The 23,375-nt window shown below is 27.6% G+C and overlaps 1 protein-coding gene across 8 annotated transcripts in view; it reads right to left on the bottom strand.

Moving 5' to 3' along the window:
* The window catches only part of LOC129988494 (polyamine-transporting ATPase 13A3-like), a 110,235-nt gene that overhangs the window by 13,039 nt on the left and 73,821 nt on the right, over positions 1-23,375 (bottom strand). For 6 of the 8 annotated variants that reach the window (XM_056096740.1, XM_056096735.1, XM_056096742.1 and 3 more), the window contains 24 exons: positions 15,581-15,666; positions 14,050-14,217; positions 13,008-13,148; positions 12,782-12,861; positions 11,707-11,781; positions 11,538-11,607; positions 10,707-10,841; positions 10,324-10,396; positions 9,602-9,733; positions 9,360-9,518; positions 8,842-8,999; positions 8,350-8,538; positions 7,144-7,205; positions 6,778-6,925; positions 6,457-6,576; positions 4,686-4,766; positions 3,474-3,627; positions 2,356-2,476; positions 2,126-2,250; positions 1,757-1,962; positions 985-1,086; positions 823-902; positions 572-614; positions 88-197 (listed from right to left, as the gene is read on the bottom strand). In XM_056096740.1, coding sequence (XP_055952715.1) covers positions 88-197; positions 572-614; positions 823-902; positions 985-1,086; positions 1,757-1,962; positions 2,126-2,250; positions 2,356-2,476; positions 3,474-3,627; positions 4,686-4,766; positions 6,457-6,576; positions 6,778-6,925; positions 7,144-7,205; positions 8,350-8,538; positions 8,842-8,999; positions 9,360-9,518; positions 9,602-9,733; positions 10,324-10,396; positions 10,707-10,841; positions 11,538-11,607; positions 11,707-11,781; positions 12,782-12,861; positions 13,008-13,148; positions 14,050-14,217; positions 15,581-15,655 — 2,807 coding nt within the window. In that variant the 5' untranslated portion in view covers positions 15,656-15,666. Of the gene's footprint in view, positions 1-87; positions 198-571; positions 615-822; positions 903-984; positions 1,087-1,756; positions 1,963-2,125; positions 2,251-2,355; positions 2,477-3,473; positions 3,628-4,685; positions 4,767-6,456; positions 6,577-6,777; positions 6,926-7,143; positions 7,206-8,349; positions 8,539-8,841; positions 9,000-9,359; positions 9,519-9,601; positions 9,734-10,323; positions 10,397-10,706; positions 10,842-11,537; positions 11,608-11,706; positions 11,782-12,781; positions 12,862-13,007; positions 13,149-14,049; positions 14,218-15,580; positions 15,667-20,090; positions 20,154-23,375 lie in introns of those variants that run through there. The other 2 variants (XM_056096738.1, XM_056096737.1) reach the window with 2 other exon arrangements.

Below are 23,375 nucleotides of genomic sequence, written 5' to 3'. Positions count from 1 at the left end.
TGACAGAAATTATAGAGGACTAAATGCCTGAACTAAATCTTTAGTACTTTAAAAAAGAAAAGCTGAAAAATAAATTGTGGCACTCACCTAATCACAATGGGAACGCATCTGATGTTAGGAATATTGGAAGTAAAAGGTGCAGCAACAGATGCTTCGGTATCAGATAAAGATATTCCCACATCTGCAGCTTTCAATGCCTGAAAATATATTCAATTTATAAATAATGGAGTTCTAAAGCAAATACAATATAATAATTTAAAAATGTGATTACATTCTTCACTTAAAAAAAGCATGAAATTGTATCATACACATTTTGATAAAGGCAATTTGTATGATAAAAATTCTTTGCAATTTCTAATATAAAACTAAACTAAGAACAAAATAATACACTAATTTATGATGTAAAAGAGAAAAGATACCCGATTTAATTTTAAATCTACTTTATTAGAATGAAGACAAAGATTATTAACTGATATGATATAGATTTATAAATCAAAGTCTATATATTTATTTGTTACTAATATAGACATAAAAACAATTTTAGAAACAATTGTTTGAAATTTTAACCTACCCCACAGTCATTAGCACCATCACCACACATTCCAACAACATAACTGAAAAAGACAATTTCAATGGAAATTCAGATTAGTAACTAGAATGGCATAAACAGCAAGTAATATCTAATTTCACATTTATACAGACAACATTCAGTGAGAAAAAAACATTGCTGGAACATTTGAACTATTTTTCTCAGAATTATTTAAGAAACAAAATACCATTATTAATCTGTTTTAAAGTAATCAAAAAGTATTCAATACTTACCCAATATTCTGCAGAGATTCCACTAGTTGAGTTTTCTGATCTGGAGCCATTCTTGCATAAACAGTCCCCCGAAGAAGAATCTAGAGTTTATGAAAAATAACTTTTAAGCATATGCATACTCCATCAAAATTGTACAGACACAATATATAAACTGTCACATACCTTTGGCAACATTTCAGGGAAATATTTACGAATAACACCAAAAGTTTTACCATCCATCACAAAATGATAATGCTGAGGAACGGCATCAACAAAAGTGGAAAGCTAAGAACAAAAAAACTTACATGATGTTTCTTAACAGCTAACAAATATCAATTTACAAAATCATAGTTCATTTTTATTTAAAAATAATATTTTAGCTGCAGAACTTTTCAAAAATTTGTTCCTATTAGTAAATTAAATTAATTAATATCTTGTAAATTCAAATTATTCTGAAAATACAAAGCAGTATATAATTGTATAATTTACAGTTTCATCCTTAGAAAAAATATCACTTTTAGATATGAAAAGTTTATTTCCCCCTTTTTAAATGTGTTTTTCTTTCACTTCACAATATTATTTGATATTTGATGTTTTTTTTTAAAATGCAGCTTTTATATATATAGTACTTTTACATGCACTCTCATATTTTCATTATGTTGAGATGGGGATTTTCCAGAAGTTAGAAAACAGTCCTTGCTATTTTGTAGATAACAGCAAGAATTCAGAAAAAGGCAAGAATATATATAATTTTGTTACTATGGGAATGCCAAGATTCTTAAGATATAACATGCTAGGATTGTTACAAGTGTGAAGACACTTGAATATGAAACCCTCAATTATCTGAATTATTTCTATCAGAGTGTAGAAATAACTCAGTAATGATTAATTTTTGGCCCAAATAGCATTAATTTAATACAAATAAGCAACTACTAAAGTGTTATTGATTACTTACCACTGGACTCATATCACCATTGGCAGAAATAGCTTCTGAAATGGTCGAGTTTGAGTTTCGTAAATTTAATGTTTCAGCATATTCAAAACTAAGATGAGCAGACTTTTCATGTTCACGAGCCACACCATTGATAACAATTATTCTATCTGATTCAGGAATCATATGGCAATCCCTGGCAACACTCATAGCAGTCATAACATTGTCTCCTATTAAATACAAAAAATTACATTGATACAATTCATACATACAATACATTACATACAAAAAATCACACTGAAAGAATGATTTAAATTTTAAAAAAAGCATTATGAAATATTATGTGAATTGCAAAATTTTAAAAAAAGAGTATTGATTCGTGTGTGAACTCACCGGTTACCATAACACATCGAATTTTAGCATCTTTCAGCACTTTAATAACTGGTGTTGTTTCTGGTTTGAGAGTATTTTGCATGATAAGCAAACCCAAAAAAGTCAAATCCTTTTCGACTTGATCTCTGTAATTTAAATGGTACAGTTACATAAACCTTTGCAACAAATTCAATTCCATAAAAACAAAAAAGGTTGTTAAAAAAACAGTTTATACATCTATCATAACTTACCTTTTAATTTTTTGAGCATGATGCCAGCTAAGTTTGGGATCTAATTTTCGATGAGCTAAAGCTAAAACTCGATAACCTTGTAGCGTATAATCCTTCAACAGTTCAGGAAAATTTACTGGCACTATAAGGAGGGGGGAAAAAAATTGTTTTAGCTTATCTGAATTTCTTTGAAAGCTCATTAAATAACTCTTTACAAAAGCACATCATAAGTAATCTAATCTACATGGTTAAATATAGCAGATTTAGGGTTTTCAAATATTAGATGCTTCATTGCTATGACTGAAAATAACATGCTCAGCAGTTTTAACTATATTAAACAGGAAGTGAATGGTTAAAACAAACTATACAGTTATAGTTTACAATCAATAAGAAATTTAAGAACTCTATATCAGCATAAAAAAACAATACAAGAATCTTTCTTTTTGATTATACTGTTTCAACTCATATTTTCAAATATTTATGAACAATATTATAACAAAAAAATTAAAAATACATATGAAATTCATCTAATATATAATTAGACCCCATTTCAACATATTGCTTCTCTTATATATGGTAAATTCCCTTTAAGAAATTAGAAATAAAAGCCTTTTAGAACTCAAATTTTAGAATAAAATAAATAGAACTGATGACAAGACTTTGTGAATTCATTTTTTAATTTAATTTCATCACTGTTAAGTTTATTTATTTTACATCTATATGAATTTATAAAGCATATCTTCATTTAATGCATGAGATAAGAAAAGCTTACTCGAGCTTCCAAGTTAAATTACCTTAAAAAAATCAAATATATTATGAAAGAATAACAGCTAATAAAAATCTCTTTAAAGTCATAAAGAGAAGCATTTTTTAAAAACATTTTAGAATTAAAAGGAAAACAATGAGATGCCCTGAACAAAGAAATTTTATATTGTTAAAAAGTAAATAAGAAAAAAATCCCAAATTATATTTAGGAAACACATTAGGACCCCAGAAATATTTGAAACAGATAAAAAAAAAATGCAGCAAATTTGTCAGAATTAAATAAAAAAGTTTCAATAAGTATTTAAACAAGTTTCTGATAATTTTACATGAAATACAAAACACATAACTTAGAATATAAATGAAAATATTTTAACCTGTTTCAGAAAGGCACAATGAAACTATTTTTTCAGGAGCTCCTTTGCAATACAAATCCATATGGCGTGATCCCAGAGTCCTACACATAACACTCATCCTTTGAAGACCAGAGGAGAATGGAAATTGGCGAATAATTCCTACTTCATAAGGCATCTATAACAGAGAGAGAAAAAAAAATTAGAATAAAAATATTCATAACAATGTTAAGTTAGTAAATAGCATCATTCAGTATGTCCATCATAAGAAAACTTGCAAGTCAATATAACTCATGCACATTTTCAAACTGAGTATATAATGGCAGCAATTAATATAGTTGTGTTGTTTATTATAAAATAACAGCTTTATTAGTAGGACAGGGTGGCCAGGTACATTTCTGAAGTTCTTCAGCTCAAATTTAGGTAAACTTTCAAAAACATTTAATTTTTTAACCATACTGCCTCTCATATCTCATTTTGTCACTTTTATTTCAACTGATTTATGTCTGTTTGTGGAGAATATTTAATACATTCACAAATTAACACAAAGAATTTTAACAAATGGTAGTAAGCTTTGTTCTAGAATACATTTCCGGATCTGCACAAATAATATTAACATTTATCAGCAAAGCACATCATATAAAAATCATTAATGGTAGATCAACATGTCCATAGTGTATTAACTTGACTTAATTCTAAAGAAATAAATTCACAGCTGACAACAAAACATTTTATATCTTTTGATTGTAACTGTACTTTGTATAATCCATATTTCTTCAGACAAAGATATGAATAAGATTTTACCAAGAAATGACACAAAAGGGATATTAAGCATCAATGTGTAATGTTTTAATAATGAAGTAATGGCACACATTTCATATATTTTAATCAAATTCATATTAAGCAATCTGTATTCATATGTAAAAATAGAAAATAATTTATTATATAAAAAAACCCTTCAAAATTGAAATCATAAAAAGAATTTTGATCTATTGAATCTGTCACAGATTTATTATTTCTAATGCAGAAATTTAATATTAATTGTAGTGATCTCAATTTAATGCATAAAACTATATTAATAGAAAAACTGCTTCAAAACCCCATCTTTAAATTAAGGTAACTATAAGCGTAGTTAGCTTAAATGTTTTGGTATTCACACAGAATCATACATGAGAATTACTATTTACATCAAATAATTCATTTTTGTGGAAAAGAGAGACCACTAAGAGGAATTACCTCATCAAGAAGTGAGTTATCTTTAGTAGGAGATAATGGAAAGCTGATAAGTTTATCATCACAGTTTGTATCTTGGGCCAACTGAAAAAAGAGAAAATGCTGTGAAATGAAAAGTGAACATAGCTCAGTTGCATGCAATAATTAAAAAACGATTTCTAATTCTTCCACTTAAAAATAGTGTTAGTAAGAAAGTTTAATAATAAGAGAAAAAAATCAATTGCTTTCAAATATTTAAATCGGACTGCAGCTAATTTTCGCAATAAATTTCAAAGAAGTTATAGTAATTTAGTGAGAGAAGGGGAAAGAGGAAAAACCTTCAGAAGCAAATCAGAATATCCAAATGAACCAATAAATGGTTAACTTTCTGCATTTAAAATGCAAAATTATGTATATTAAACATTTTAATTCAATATCATTCAGCTATATCTTTTCAATGATATACAAAATTTGGAAATCATTTAAAACATCACAGAAATGACAGTATAATCAAATTTTTTGGAAATCATCATCTCAATAATGTAAAAATTTTAATTTTATGGATTAAAACTTCTTTTACACAGCTCTAATATGGCAAAATACAAAGTGTCCATAATTAAAGACTATATTTTAAAAATGTCTACAGATGAAACCATTATTCAAAAAGTTATAAAATTTTGTATAGGGCATAAAGGGTTGGGATTTATTTATTTATTTTTTTTTTTGAGTAAATATATGAATAAAAATTCTACTGACATAGAGTGCGTTTTTTAAAAAAAATCGCATATTTAGGGCTTTTTTTTTTTTAATTTAAATCTCACCACTTCTTTATTTATAGATTACTAACACGATAAATCATGAACCATAAAGTTTAAGCAAAAGGCCTAAAAACTCTTGGTTATGCCTTCGACAGCAACTGCCATTAAGCATTCTCACTGCTCTCAATTGGTGGGGGAAGGGGGAGAGAAACATTAGTGGTGGCAAATGTTAAGGGATGTTACATTCAAGTTCCCTAATGAAATTTTTCCTCAAACACAAAAGCAGCTGCAGAGCACAAGATCTCTTACAACAATATTGTTTTATAATTGCACTTGATCAAAAACTTGATAAATAATTTTTGAACAAAAGATTTAAATCAATAAAGATATAAAAATGAAAATTTTAATTCATATCAAAAGCCTAGAAATTTTAAAATGGGCGAGTTTTTAATGAGCTAGTAATTGCTAATCAGAATGTTCTCAATTAGCTGAATGTGGCATTTCTTAATTGTATTGCTTAATCAAGATAATTCTGCAATATCTTAATATTCTATGGAAGTATTGGGCTCTGAAGCCGAAGCGGAAATGGCCACTGATAGTTAAAAATCTTGAAATAATGATAGTCAAACTTGAAAAAACAAGTTTATTTAACATTTATTCTGGAACTATTTCCACAGAAACAATAGAGAAGACTGCACTTCAGCTGGAAGAAGATAAAGTTTTCAACTTATAGGGTAGTAGTATCAGTGTCCAGCATGTGGTAGAAGAAATGGATATGCCTAGGTCAAATGTTCATAAGATCATGACATTTTGAACAACAGTTTCATCTACACATTTTAAAAAAATAGGGCAATTTAATTATGGATATCCTGCACTTTATCCACAGCCAATTTTTACTCTTTCTTTTTACAGAAGGTTACCAATAAATCAAACCATCAACAATTCCTTTCTTAAAGTTTCCATCAGAAAAACCTTCAAAACTATCACAAAAGAAAAATACTAAATTCACTTTTTAAAAAGTCTGAATTAGCATGTACCATTACATCTCCTTCAGGTCCATTACAAGATATCTTAGATAATTTCTTTGTGGATGGACGTATTACAGTAGGATTCAGTAGATCAAATTTTGTGTTATCAGAACCAGGCTCTTCAAGTTCCTGTAGAAAACAAAGCAACATTAATTTCAGTCATGCCCACACAAACTAGCATACACATAAATATGAATTCAAATACATATATAACTTAACTAAAATGAAATTTCACTCTAAAAACTAAATCAATTAAAATATATTCTGCTTAAAAAAGCAGAATATTTTTTTTTTTTGTATCCAAACAGATTTAAAAGAAATAGTACACACCCATTTGGTAGCATTGAACATCTTCAAGTCCATTGGGTCACCCCGTATTTCTCCATCAATAATTGTAAGAGAATGGCAAGAGGCCATGCAAACTTTTAATAGATCATGCTCAGATAGAATATTAACATCATGTTCTAGTTCTTTAAATCTAAAGAGAAACAAAACATAATTTAAAACTTTGGTTAATACTCTTAATTCAAAAAATTTATACAGCAATAATTTAAACAATTTAAATTTAAAATTGCAAAAACTAATACCACAAATTACAGAATCAAGAAACTTTACTATTATAATAACATTATGACAAACTGTAATAGAATTATGTTCACGAATTAAAAAAATAAGACGTGAAATGATTACACTTACTTTCCTTCGGTTGTAGGAATGATACCCCAAAAGTCTAATCCTTCTTCAGTCAAAGTACCCGTCTAAATCAGAAAAAAATAAATTATAGTACTCAGTAGCTGTAAATGGTATAATAAATAGGCAGATTAAATTTAAGTGAAATTGATAAAAGCTAGTGTGCCTAAAACGAACAATTACTAAACAAATTTTTATCCACATTGTGGAATATGGAACTTCGTGACTTGAAATCATCCCTCAACCAGTTCAAAAACTGAGTATGCCTTATTCTCAATTTCACATTTATTATTTGACAAATATATTTAAATAATATAATTAATTGAATGCACTTCCAATGTAACTTTCATTCTGCCCCCCCCCCTTCTCCTTATCCAACTAACAAGAGTATTTTCTCTAAATCTATAATCCATTAAAAAATTTAACTTTAGTCAATTAGAAATAAAATCTGATCCTTTTATTCTCTCTATGCTTATTTGATAGACATATTCAGATCCCTGCTTGAAGAGATCAGAGCTTATTAATAGATATCCACAAAGTTTTATAGTTTCTGCCAACCTTCTAAAAGTAACAACACTACAATGCTAGCATATGATTGAAAATTGCTGATAATCAAACTATATGCATCATTAAAGTTCTTAAGTTTACTTATAAAATTAAATAAAACTATCAATGCATTTGTATCATCAGGATATTTAAACCTGACTTGAGAGAAATACAAAGAAATTATCTAAAAATTCTTTACTTTTCTTTCAATTCTTTACTTTTAGAAAAATTTATTGAAAACACTGATTTAACATGCAAATAAAGCTTAAAAACAATAAGAAATTCATCATCTTATTCATCTAACTATTCAGAAACAGAATCACAACTCATCTACTAATTCAGCAGAATCTGCTATATTTGTTTATTAAAGAAACTGTTTCAATACATATGCCAAATGCTACTTCATTTTAAAGAAAAAGGAAGAAAAAAAAAACACATTGAAAGAAATTTATATAATAAGGCAATATTAAGATTTCTTTTTAAAGTCTATTCTTAATATTTAATAGAAAAAAGAAATCTAAGAAACAGATTATTTAAGAAAAGTAATTCCCATATATATTGCTCAGTGTTAAAAGCTGCATGTGTTTATAATATTATTTTACAGCAGGATCAGAAAATGAATAACTTTCATTAAATAAATAACATTAATATAAAATTGTAAATTACTTTATCAAAACATATCAATTTCAGTTTCCCTCCAATATTTATCCTAGGTGGACTAATGCAATAGATTTTTTGCTTCTTCAGACGAGTTTGTCCATATACTATTCCTATTGACATAGCAGCAGGTAAAGCTGGTGGTACAACAATAGTGATGATATCTAAAGCACGGACAATTGTTTGACCTATAGGGGACTAAGAGCAAAAGACAAATTAAATTAGCAATATCAATGAAAATTAAAATATAATTAACATATGTTATAAGCATATTAAGATATAATGTAACTCTATTACACACAGAGCACAACTCTTTTCAATTACTGTGGTGTTACAATAAAGAACATAATTGGGTAATAATTAAAAAATAATTTTCTTTATGGTTTTTAAGCATTTATAACAAGAAATCTCAATTATATACATATGAAAAATTTTTATTTTGTGATAAGCAAATTAACTGTTATATACACTTAAAGAAAATTATATTTAAATACTACTTACATCTCTCTCAATATAGCAGTAAATTGAGTAAGCCATTCCCAGGGCAGAAATGCAAAAAAGCAATACAACAAATTTTAATGAATCCATGTAGAATTTGAAACCTAATGGTTTTGGGAAAAGAATGGATCGAATCAACTCTCCTTTAGCTGTTGAGAAACCTACAAAACATTCAAGAAAATGAGCATATATCAATTTATAAACTACATAATGCAGATAAAACTAGCATGTTATTCTATTACTGTCCTGAATAGGCATAAGTAAAACCGATTCCATTTCACAATTTTATTGCCATTTTCATAGTCTCATTTTCAAAAAAAAAAGTTTCATAAATGATTATAACTGTAAATAAAAAAGAGTGTAAAATAAAATGAAAGTAAGGTCAATTCTATTCAATTAAAAAAAAACTATAAAAACAAGTTTACAAATTATAAAAGATTCATAAGAATCTAAAATTAGCTTAAATAATATTATTTATGCATTTAATAAATTTTAAATTTAGATTTGCAAAATAAATTTACCTGTTCTCACAACAACAGCCAATACTCTATTGTTTTCATAATATCTAGTTTGAATAACTTCTGTTCCACAAAATAGAGTATGTCTTTTATGGGCAAGTGGGCAATATGATTCATCATCATGTTTGGACAGAGGAGTTTTAGTTTCTGGCACACTTTCGCCTAAATTCAAAGCAAATGAAATTAGTTTTATAACAGTATTAAAGATTTTTAATATTCTTGATTGACTAATGACACTAACATACCTGTCAGCATACTTTCATTCACAATGCAATTTCCAGTGATCAATACTGCATCACAGGGCATATGACATCCATGGGGAGGAATAGCCAACACATCACCAGGCACCAGATTAGAAGATGGAATGTCTTCAAACACTAAAATTTAAAAAGTCGTAGTGAAAACATCACTAGCAAACAATATCAATATTATTTTATTATAGTTTTGATGACATTAATAATTTGATGGTATGGCATTTATTAATATGAAAGAACTGAAGTAGATTATATAAAAAGAAAAATTCAACACAATCTGAAGAACAAAATTCAGAAATTAAGCAAAACCTCATAACCTAACACATTCATAGACAAAGTAACATATGCCATGTTATAGGCTGGGAAAAAGTGTGGCATCTAATTTATATGTTTATGATGAGCTGAAATACAAAGCAGCATATGTTGCACATTTTTAAACGCAAAATACTATTCAAACAGTTTAGGTGGCCCAGCAATTAATATAAAATATGAATAAACAAAGCTTTGAGAATTTTACAAATGCAGTTTTATGATACCTCAAGGTAAGCTAAATGTCCAAAAATGCATTAAAATGCTGTTTGTAAATACTGAAATTGGCAGCAAGTATGAACAAATATTCATATAAAGAAACTAAGGCAGTTATAATCATTTCAAGTTTTAATTATGAATGTTAAAATGCTCTTTAGATATGATTAATGTGCGAGATTTCTTACCGCCATCTTGTCTACGAACTGTAACTGTCACAGCATTGGAGCGGGAAACCATATCTCTTAGGGTAATTTGTTGCTAAAAGTTATAAAAAAATAAAAAGTTACATTTGTACAGTGGAAATGCATTTCTAAAAAATACATTTGCTTTCAAAATAGAACTAATCATAATTTTTTTTTTAATTATGTTCAGTAAATATTAAATTAAAATTTTTAAATGCTTACTGCAATTATGCAATTTAAATGCAACTATGCAAATTATAGCATCTTCTTATTGTTGATAAAAATTGTAAAAAATATACAAAGAAACATTATTGTTCATTGAAAATTATATACCTAACTAAACTATCATACAATATATTAGACAAAATGAGTAAAGAAAAACTTACATGCCTAACTTCTCTCAAGGCAATAGTTATGGAAATCAATGTAATAATCATAATACAGTTGGCATATAAAACATAATCATCAAAAAGCCAAAGCATCACACTGAATGCTTGAAATATATAGAATGGATTCAGAACCTAAAAAGGATATCATATGATTAATAAGATCAATAATTTATGCGCAATGAAATTAATATATCACCCGTTCTTCAAGAAAACTATACAATTGTAAGGCACTTGAGCCTTGAATATTACAATGTTACTTTTCATACATATTACATAACAGATTTACGCCTAAAATCCCTTCTCTTACTAGAATACAAAATAAATATGCTTGAAAAACAAAAATGAAATCTGACATTCCACAAGATTCCTTATGCATACAATGATATACAATCAACTTCAACACAAATATAATGGTATTTTTTAAAGTAAAATAAAAGCCAAATTTAAAGCCATGGAATTTCAAAATCCTTAAATGGAAATGGTGCTTTCTGAAATGGTAGTATAATCAACTCATTTTGAAATAATATTAAGTTGCTTTTTTTTTATATATACAAATACATTTAAAATGGAGATTATTTCTAATGTTAGTTGATTGTATAAACAATTATTCCTTTACTCAGACAAAAAAACACACAATTCATATTGATGCATGATAGAGGATTAATTAGAAAATTCCAAAATGGATACTGATTTTTTTTTTTTTTTTTTACATTATCTTTTTATCTGGAACATATTAATATGCATTGCTAAATAAGAGAAATAACATTTTAAACTATAGCTTGCATTCAATAAAAAATTATTTAATAAATAAATGAAAATAAATTTTACCTCATTTATAAACAGATAAAAATAGGATTTAACTTCAACAGCAATGTTATTTGGTCCATATAATTCACGTCTGAAATCACAGAAACAAATTCATAATAAATATTTAATAATTTTACTATTTCTTCATGATTACAACTATATATATTGAAACTTTTCCTCCTTCACTTACTTTTCTTCCTCTTCACTAGCAGAAAGACCATGGAACTTTTCATAAAATTCAGTACATGGCAATCCTTCATATCCTCTATAATATAACATTTTATTACTTTTTAATTGTATACAAAAATAATTTTCACATTTAAATATCTCAAATAATATATATACTGTATGAAAAGGAAACCTGCTATACATTTTTCACATGAGTGAACTCAAAAATGTATTGTGTATATTTAAAAATTTATAGTAAAATACTATAAATTGTAATAATTTGAATCAAACAATAGTTTAAATAGCCAAAAATTTTAACTATATTTCAATTTTGGACTAAGTTTAAAATTGACACAAAATTGCAATTACATATATACAGTAGCCTCTTTTTAATCAAGCACTTCACCAATCTAGTCTCTCCAGTATTTTCAGAAGGGAAAATGGAAATCATTGAACGGAAAACAAGTCAGTGCATGTAGATAACGGTAACTTTTGCATGACACTGTAAATATCAAATGCTGTTTGGAACTTGCAACATCTAATGTACATAGCAGGATATCTGAAGTATTTCAATCCACTTATTAGGAACTGAATCCTAATAGATCCCTTTCATCCTTAATGCTCTCCCTCCCCCCAAAGATTAATAAGTATGCCTTCTTCCCAAGAGAGATAAGCTGCTAGTCTCTGAAAAATAAATCTAATGCATGGACTGGAGATTAAGACCTTATGATACTTGAAAATCTACTGCATTTAAGATCTTGTTATTACATGCAATTTTAGTGTCTGACATATGGTATAATTCTTTTGTATCTTCATGCATTTTGAAATATTTTGCACAGCATACACAGGTTTTTTAAAAATTTATTTCATTAAATGAGCCTGCCTCCACTAATCTGTTGATTTTGGAGTTCTCTAATCAGATATTTGCTATATTATTATATAAACTATTACATTAAGGTATAGTTTAATATTTTAATTAAAATTAAAATATAAATAGTTTGATAAAGATAGTATAAGCTCCTTACATGCCATAAATTAAAAGGTAAAAAAAAAAAAAAAAAAAAAAAAAAGATAAGAGGAAATAAAAATATTCTTACTTTAATCGTTTAAAGCAACAAAGTCTGGAATCCCATACATATTTTACACAGTTATGAAGAAAATGCCGATATGAGCTGGTCTGAAAGACAAAAAAGACATAATTACTTTGAATATAAAATCTTAAAATAATAGTTTTAAGCTTTAAATAAGCAAATATATAAACTCTACTGAGATTATATTTAATAAAATTACATGAAATAACATTACAAAGGGTAGAATACTTACTGGAGAATAATTGAAGTTCATTGAGTCATGGGAATGGCTGCTAATGGATGAGACAGATCTAGAATATACAAGCTCTGGAGGTATGGATGAAGACACTGATTCAACTGTCACATTTAAAACAGTGATGCTGCCATGAATATCCTGTTAATTTGAAGCTTCATATTAGAAATTACATCATCTATAGGAACTAATATATATAAGTGATATTTATCATCCAATATTAAATTAAGCTACATTAATAATATTAAAAGACAAATGAGGCTAAATCTTAATGAAGTGAGAGAACTTTTAAAGATCTCTTCTCCCCTCCAATATCTCATTATTTGTTAACATTACCCTTTTTCAAATTACAAACTGCAAAAAATTTGGAAGACAAATTTTAACTTTAATCCTTTTTCCTAATATTGCATCATATTTTTAGATAGAAAATAAAAGACCTATACTATAAAACTAAGTAACAGTCTGAATTAAACAGAAAGCACTTGTTTTCATATTCAGTGAATTTTTAAGAGCAAAATTCAATACAAATTGCTCAGTATTAAATAGCTTCACATTAATGAGATTAAATAATGTTTGGATAATGATAATAATATAGTAAATAAAGTTATATATCTGTTAACAACCATAAACAGAAATCAACTGATAAATGAAAGCTTATTTATGATTTTAAAAAATTTACATGGAATAATGATATAAATTCAGTTCAAATTACCATATGGATTTTTGCAAATTAATAGTCACATATTTATGATCAAAATATATTTTTTTAACTAATAAATATGCATTGTGTTACAAAATTAAACTTCATACTTTAGAAAAATATATGAACCCAAAAGATATATGTACCTATTAAGACAGAGAATCACAACTCCTTAAAAAAGTTTTACATGATTTTAACATCTTCCATTAAAAATTCATTTGACTAGAATGAATAAAATTAACAATTCTATCATGCCATCAGGCAATAATATATAAAAAAAATTTGTAGCTACTCAGCTAAATTACTTTTATTATAAAAAGTTTTTAAAAACTGCAGACTCACTTTCAGAATAAGTACACTTGCAGTTGCCACACTGCAAGGCTGGCAGGTCATCCATACTCTCCACTGAGGGAACCATTTAACCAATAGGAGTAGGAGACCAAAACTGAGGAAGATGCCAATATTGTACAGGCATTTCTTGCATGGACTTTCACAATAGCCATGGATTTCCTAAAAGAGAGAGAAAAATCACAATATTTATAGATCCTTTAAAGGTTGCTTCTTGAACCTTTGAAAGAACTTTAAAACTGCTTTCTCAATATCCCATGATTATTTAAAAAGGTTAAAGGAAAGCAATACATTAATTATAAAAAAAAAACATTGTGAGTCTGTTGGCATTTCATCTGACATACCTAGAGCTGTCAAATTCAGTACAATTATACTTTGAAAGGCAGTGTTGTGATATTCAGGCAACTTAAAAATTTAAATTAATAAATTGAGCAAGATTTTAGTATTTTCACTGATAGTGCTAACATTTTTTCACAATCTATTATGATAATATATCACAATAAATATTTAACTATTAAATGCCTTTATATCTTTTATAATGCAAAAATAATAAAATAAAATGCAAAAAGGCTTTATCATGAAAAAATATCTTTTATAATGATATGAATTAAAGATGTCAAATAACTCAATTTTAACAAATTTTCAAAAATTTCTTTATGTAAAATTTACAACTATTCATCGCAGTATTTGCAAATCCATTTTTAATATTTATAAATATACAACTAAGTGTGGATGTTAAATGACACAAACAAATATTGAATTCCACCAGAAATTCTATTAATGTAGATATTGAGCAGAACAGAGGCTGGAGGGCTAAAAAACACGGGTTAAATGTTTATTACAATTGAATTTAAAATTACTTTTTTGAAAGAACTATGAATATCAAACTTTGAATCAAAAATTTAATGAAATGTGACAAAATCAAAATTGGCAGCAAACAAGCTGGTTGCAAAAATGGTCAAAAATAAATCAATATCTTTCTGATTAACAATGGTGACTTTTTATTGACTACATAACCTAGAAATTTAACTTGCTACATGAAGTTACATAGGTCCAGAAGTGTGATTGATTAGGTGACTATTATCTAAAGGAAAGCACTAATGCTTTTTAAGTATAGACAGATGAATGCCAGCAAAAGCATATTTTTCAAAAGAATACTTGCTTCTGCCTGGGGATAATAAAACTTTGCCCATGAGCAGGAAAAGAGTAAGATTATCATCCACAAATTAATGGAAATGCAATCTGGAACCAACAGAAAATAAGTGTGGAGTCACAATCAAAAGTAGAAAAGTCAGATCAGACCTTTTTTCGGACAGTAGATTTAATTTATCTTGCTCTATACAGTACTATCAAATTTGTTTTTAAAATAAAATTTTTTGTGTATCTGTACCATAAACAAATTAATTTCAATAAAATCAAAAAAAAAAAAAAAAAAAAAAAAACCTACATTAATAAAAAAAAAAAAAATTGTATTTTCAATAAATAAAATTATAACAAATGGAATTAAATGAGATAAACCACTCACCACTTGATCATCTGTGCTTTCTTCAATAGTAATGACTTGTGGTGTCTCTCCTTTGGCAAGGAGGGAATAAGGCATCTTCTGATTTTCTAAAAATTAAAGAGATACATATTCATTCATTTGGAAGAATTTATTATAAGAAATGCAGTGAAAATCTGAATGCTAAAGCATAACCTGCCATCTATTTTTAAATTGGTGATCTAGGCAAAGGGGCAAAAAAAAAAAAAAAAAAAAAACATAAACCAAATGTACACTTTTCAATTATGTATCAAAAATGTGAGTAATATAATGAGCAAATTAGTATTATACAAATTCTAATCAAGCAATTTGTAAACATTATAATGAATTTCTCCCCCCTCCCACTTTTGCAATTAATGAGTTATTATTGCAAGTTATCATTACAATCTTTTCACTTTTTATAAAACTATTTAGTAATTCAAGTTACGATTAGCATTTTATCTTGAATTAATAAGAATATTAAATTACTTCAAAAAATATAAAAAAGCATAATTGTTTTAAAAAAAACATATGATTCCTGTTTATGAACTTTATATCAAATGAAACTGGGATTTTAAGAATATCATATTTAAGTCACAAATTAGCACATAAGTGGCATAAAAATATTGTAATGTTCTTTAAAATCTTTTTTTAAATAGATTTTCCATATTTTCCAAAACGTTGGTGGAATATGGATTTCGAACACCTCCTCAATCGACTAAAACAAAAATTTCGCAAATTCTACAATTTGTTTACAAGAACAAAACAAAATTTTATAATTTTTGAGTTATGGTCAACAAATACATGGGCAGATATGGTCTAAAATTTGAATGAATGAATAGGGACTTTAAAATGAATAGTAAGGAATAGGAAGATTTCCTCCAAGCAAAAAATCTGAAATTCTGGTCATATGATCACACATCAAATTTCACTCATCCAATGCAATGGAAGTTTGAAGTACTTTATTCACAAAGAGAGAGAGAGAGAGAGATGCAATTCCAACCAGAGGAAGTCTTCCCTCCATTTTCAAAGAAAATTTTTAATTTCACTTTTTTATTCTCCTCTGCATCTCCTAAATTAATAGGGACGAGGAAAGGTGATGAATTCCTAAAAATTATGGTAATCATCAAGCGTGCATTTCCCCCCTTATCAACTTCCACGTGTAGTGACATGCAGTATGACGCGTTTTATGCTTTATAATATAATGAAGAAAACTAAATATACATTTTGGAGGGCTTTCTTTCCGCCCAATAGATCCAAAATTTAACACAGATTTACAATTTTGAACATAAAATCGCTTACCAAATTTTTATTCACAGTTCCATTTTAGAGTTACAGCGTTCATACACATATACAAAATCTCACTTAGTCAACAGATTTGGCTCAAAATTTAATATACATTTACAATTCAGATTATAACAAATTTCATCTTTACAATTCTTCGCATCTTTGAGTTACCGTGTTCATAGGCTGAATTTTCATTCCAAAAGTGTGTTTTCTGGACTTAGAGATATCTGAAAACGCGAAAATTTGTCAAAAAAATCTACAGATCAAAATTTTTGATGATCACAATATTTTTTTTTTTTTTTTTCTTTTATGTATTCAATGATATTTTTGTTTCTATTCAGGTTGGTTCTAAAACAAAAAAATTATCAGAAATGATTTTTTTTTTTTTTTTTTTTTTGCTAATAATAGAAACGCACAGCATATAAATTAATCAAGTCTTGGAATTACATTTTTTTTTCCACCAAACATTTATTTATAAAGCAGCATTTGCACCACAGCTCTTTAAAGTATTTTACTGAAAAAAAGAAGCTTTTATCTATTCTTTAAATATAAAATCGATGCATAACAAAAAAAAAAAAAAAAAAAAATTAACGCACGATTCACGAAATTTAACTTATAATTTTATTTAAAGCAACAAGAATTCACAATATGTAATCCAAAATATTTCGTGCTTTACGCTTTGATTAAGATGTAAAAGCATTACTTACTAATTTTTCCAGTTAAAAACTTAATTCAAATTTAATGAGAAATAAAAATAGAATCGCATCTTTACAAACAATGAATTTAAAGTGAAATGAAACTTCCCGAAGACTGCAAACTGAGAAGGATATTGCAATTACCGATAGCATCGTTACATAACCCGCCTCATTCATTTCATTACTACACAGGGTTTCAAAAGAATAAATTAAACTGAAACAATTTAAAAACGGCTAAGTCATAGTTAAATGAAAATTTTCTACCATGAATTGAATATTTAAAACTGTGCTTATGCAAATGGCTGAAGTTAAGAGATAGAATAATAAAAGTAAAAAAAAGTTTTTATTAGCAATAACACACTATACATATAAAAGACCCAGGATGTTACATAATCACCCGATTTATTGTTCATATTTTTATTTATTAATGAATAAAAAAAAGAATCTGTCATTGCTAGCGGAGATTTATAACCTGAATTTTTTGAAAAAATATGAATTTACTACGTAATTCGAGACGGGATTATATATAAGTTTACACATAACACATTTATGCTACGCAATTTTATCTGAAAAATGGATCGTTTTGTGTTTTCGCATTTTGTATGAAATTATTAAGATAAGAGTTCAAAACACAACAATGGGAATGTACCAAATTTATTTAGGGTCTCAATTTTCAGCTAATTAGACTCTATTTTATAAAAAATAGTAATTAAAAAAGTATAGATTATTGTAACTAGACACAATTCATATTTGCAGTGAAATCAAAGTTGGACTGCGCGTCCTTACACCTGGTGCGAGTCCATTATATTTAGAAGCAAACGATATATTTGAACAGAATTTGGTTTTTAAGAACGATAATGAAAATTCTATAAAATAGAGCTATACATTTAGGACGAAATTTATTTCCATAGAAACTATCTTCCTAGAACGGAAAGAAAAACATTAAAGCACCAACAGGTGATGCAGTCAAGATAATAATTGACCCTCACTACTTAAAATATAAGATAAATATTAGCAAGCACTATTCTAACGGAAAGTGTCAATACTGCCGTCTGCTTTAAGTTTTAATAGCAACTTTTCGTTTACTGAAACTCTTTAGATATAAGCAATTTTCCAAATCAATATGAGGAAGACTGCCAATTTAATGATTAATTTGTTCCGCTTTTAAAAGGAACAAACTCTTAAACACATTCAAGATATTTAGATTAATTTCATTTCATACATTTTATGACCTTTTACCTCTCATTTTCCAAAACGCAATAAATGCATCTCTAACAATAATAAAAACGGATTTGTGTGTGTCTATAGTAAGTAATGCCAAACCGTTTAACCTAGAACTAACAAACTAGATACAAATATTTTGGGAGGGAATGAGAACCTCTAAGCGATTTTTTGGGGATTTTAACTATAATTTTAATTAAAAATTATACTTTTTTCGAGATAACTTCAGAAAATATTACAGTGTAAACAGGACCTTTACATATTTTAAAACTCAAAAAATTATCCTTACAATGGTACGTTTTTTTTTTTTTTATTTATATATAATACGGTTTATTTCTCCGAATTCAATACATTGAAGTATAGAATATGCTTTTAATAAAAAAAAATTAAAGCATTCATTTTTAATATTGCTGTGTTTTGCTGTAATATAAAAGGGCGAATGAAGATAAACACAGTAAATTGGGGAAATGTATAAACCAATGAACATAACGGTGCAAGGGCTTTTAAAATAGTATGAGTTATATGTTTAATAGTATGTTAAATAGTTATGTTGAATAGTATGAGTGATATGTTTAATAGTATGAGTTATATGTTTAATAGTATGTTGAATAGTATGAGTTATATGTTATAGATTTGAAGTTTTAAAATATTTCGCGAGGAATTCATTAAGACAGTTATGAAAATGTATTTGAAATTGTCAGTTACTTTTAATCCAGGTGGATTACCTGATCGCCGCCAAAAATGGCTAGTTACATTTATTTTCATGTTTTATGGTTTAATAAAAAGTATTTCCAAATTAAGGGGCAGGTAGTTAAAACTAACATGCATTTATTCTTCGCTACAAGACAAGAAATATTTGTTTTGCAGAAAATAATACCAAATATCGAACTTTTTCGTAATAAACCATGAATGCGAACACAAGTATTGTTTAAAATAACATTTTTAATGCAAATTCATTTTTGTATAAAAACATTAATTCTAAAATATGTTTCACAATTAAAACTTTGGATAAAAAGTTTAAAAAAGCAGCATCGACCAGGATTACAAATGATTGTAACAAACATATATTTAGAATAAAAGAACTTTTAAAGCTTACCTACTTCGCTTTTATTGGCAATAACAATCACAATGCTTAAATCATCACTATTTGAAAACAAGCGCTAAACTTTAAATAAAAATTAAAGAAGTTTTTTACCAATAAAATATTTATTTCATAGAAAATACAAATTAGAGAACAAAACTACTTTTCTCACGAGCGGAAACTCGATTTCGATAACTGAACGGAAATCATGAATCGGCAAAATGAAACTCACCGGCAAGTGAATAAGATGCTAACTCCAGCATGCTAGTAGACTGAAAAATAAATAATTACGATTAAGAAAAAAATACGCCATTTTCCAAGGCTACCTAGTTTTCAAAAATGATAACAAAAATTGCAGCCACTACCAGCAAGACCAAACCAAAAAAGTGCCATGTAGCAAACTCCTTCGCAAAAGAAATAAAATGTAGGAAGACCAACGGAAGCTATTCTAAGAATCGAACGTCACACCGATTGCGGTGACGATTTGAGAAAAAATAAAAGCCAGGCATCCGATTAATCTACGGATAGAACAACTGTCAAGAATTGACCTTGATCACTGTCCCTCCAAACCTTGTTAACCACTCAATTTTAATTAAAGAATGGAAAAGCAGCAATCGAAGTGTTTATGTTCAAGCTAATTAATTCTAGAAAGGACTGTACAGATAAGACAGAATGAAATTTATCAACAGTCAAATTTCAGCAAACAATTGCATATATTTATGGTGAGAAGTAGAATTTTGTTAAGATATGGACTTAGTTTTTGAAATTTGGAGCAAAACTTCTCCAAACAGAAATAATTGCCAATTTCAGCATGTTGTCTTTATAATTAATTCAAGTTAAAGCAATAAATTATGAGAGGAAGGAGGGGAGGTGTGGGTTTTAGATTCGGAGGATTAAATCTAAACATATTTTCATAGTTTACTGCTTATAATATTTAATGTCATTGAGCACAATATTATTTCTGTAATAGTATTTAAAAATACTATTTCTGGGGATTTTAACACTTTGAACCAATTGATGTCAAACACGGATAATTTATCTACCGTCAACTGATCACGATGTCATTTCATATTTTATTTTCCATCATACGGTGTCCACTTGGATTGCAATGCCTCTTTTTTAAGATCAATGTCAAATAAAAACTTTTAAGAGTCCTTAAACTGTTTGAAATGTGAGATTCTTTAGAAGTTCATTTGAATAATACATCGCAACACTTCCTTAATTAAATATTTTTGGCACCTCTAAGAAACTAGGGAAGGGATTAAAATATAGCTTGTGTAGCTTATACGCATGATGATCAATGATTTGTAAATCCGACATTGATCGAGATTAAAATAAAGAATGCATAGAACATTTTTGAAACTTCCCAAACGGTTACGAAAAGACAAGTTGTCTCTCTACATTTTCGAAGCAAATATGAAGCATTAGTTTTTAAATTAATTTTAACACATCGGTCACCACGAGAACCTTTTTCAGGAACTCACAAATTAGAAACAATTTTCCTTAAATACACTCAAATTATACTCTAAATGCGGTATGACACTGTTGCAAAGATTAAAAAAAAAAAAAAAAATACTAAATACATCACCTTCACTACCAACTGTTCATTCTTCATCGGATTATTTTATATACCTTCACGAAAAGTCAATTCGTCTTTTCTTTACATAAATTTTTCTGTGCATCCTTTATCTTATTCATTATTTTTTTTCTCATCATATATTCATATTATTTTTCTTCTCATCATATAGCCTTTTAACTATACCTGAAATACAATTATGTATGGGAGAAGGAACAAGATTCTTAGAATCAAACAATACCAAGTAATCTATCTCCACCCTTTGCCGTAAGATTCAGTGTAAAGAAAGAAAATTAAGAACTATTTTCAATATGAAAACAAGGAAATAAATGTAATATTAAATAAGCTCCAACAATCGATTATAAAAAGGAAATTATGAACATATGTATTTTTCATCGCATCAAACTATTAAAAAATATATAAAACATTAAGGAAAACATTCCTGCGGTTAGCGTTTTATGTGCATATTAAATGGTTGGGTTTCTCCTAAGTGATGCATAGTTCCAATATCAAAGTGACGTTAAGTTCCAATACCAAAGTGAAGATTTTTGATATGAACTTATAGACATTAATCTAACTTCATGTCCATAATATAATGCAAATGACGACGAAAATGCCTATTTTCTTTAATGCCTATTCCATAAAAATAGGCATTAAAGAAAACTTAGGCAATTTTACAAAAAATAGAGGAAGCAGTTTCCCAAAACTTTCCTGCATATTTCCGAATATATGTAATCTCCCCGACTAAAATTGAGGACCTTGGGCAAAGTCGCGAAGCCACAAGTTCTCAAATTTTTATTTTCCGAATCCCGCACAAACACTTCGTGTTTCACAATAACGAAGGAAATTGGAAATGAGTTTTGGTTGTCTTTTTAAATAGAATGAAATTGAAATTTGACACTCAGCTATGACTTCAACAACAAAGTTCACGTGAATATATAACATAGGCAGTCAAGTCTTGGACGGATTTAGTTTAAAATTTCCTTTTTTTAAAAAAAAAAACTTAAAATTATTGCATTTTTGTGTAAATACATTTACATTCATGCAAAAGTACAGGAAGATGATCAACCCCTTCTCAATTTGTTTCAAAATTCTATACGAATCCTTAGTTGTTAAATATATGTACCAAATTTTATTAATCTAGCTCTTATTTTATTAGTTATGCTCAACTAAAATAGTCAGTCTTCCTTCAAATGAATTTCATTCAAACTTCCACAGAAATCTACAAGTTTGGTGTAAAGAATAATTGGTGTACCAAATTTCAGCCGCCTAATCCAAAACATGTTTTATATTCAAAGACAAACATAATTGCAAAAGGATTCAAAGATGTCTGAAACGTAAAGATTCGTCAAAATCACGAGTCCGATGTTTTTAACGATCGCAATGCTTTCTCACTTTATATACAAAAAAGTAATAAAAATATTAACTAAAAAATTTTTAATAGAAAATATACATTTAGGAAACGAAAGCGATAACTTTTTTCATACAGTTTTCATAAATTGAAGAATATATATATTAAAAAAAAAAAAACCTTCGAATCGTATTTAAAGATATAAGCCCTACGCGTTTAATCGAAGTGCTTTGGTAAGGATCTTAATTGCCAAGTTTTCAAAGTTTATTGCTGATGCTTCTGAGACTATATGACCTTCATTTCTGCAAAATACATATATTACAATTTTTTTTTTTTTTTTTTTTTTTTGAAAAATTGAAAAATCTGGATATTAACGAATCGCTCAATCACTATGCCAAGCTCAGACAATTACGCATGTATACTGACTGAGAATATCAGATGAGCATTCTTTGACAATAAGATTAAAAACTAAAAATAACTCAAGGTTTTTATAAAAAAAATGATTATATAACTAACATTCTTCATAAAACTTTGCGCAAGAACTTTCATTAAAATTCAGCAATATACGCAGCCTTAAACACGTGCTCAAG

This window comes from Argiope bruennichi, chromosome 10, assembly GCF_947563725.1.
Source record: "Argiope bruennichi chromosome 10, qqArgBrue1.1, whole genome shotgun sequence".
In the NCBI taxonomy this organism is placed as follows: domain Eukaryota; kingdom Metazoa; phylum Arthropoda; class Arachnida; order Araneae; family Araneidae; genus Argiope; species Argiope bruennichi.
Note: the sequence above shows the minus strand (reverse complement) of the source record. Positions and strands in the feature narration are given on the sequence as shown.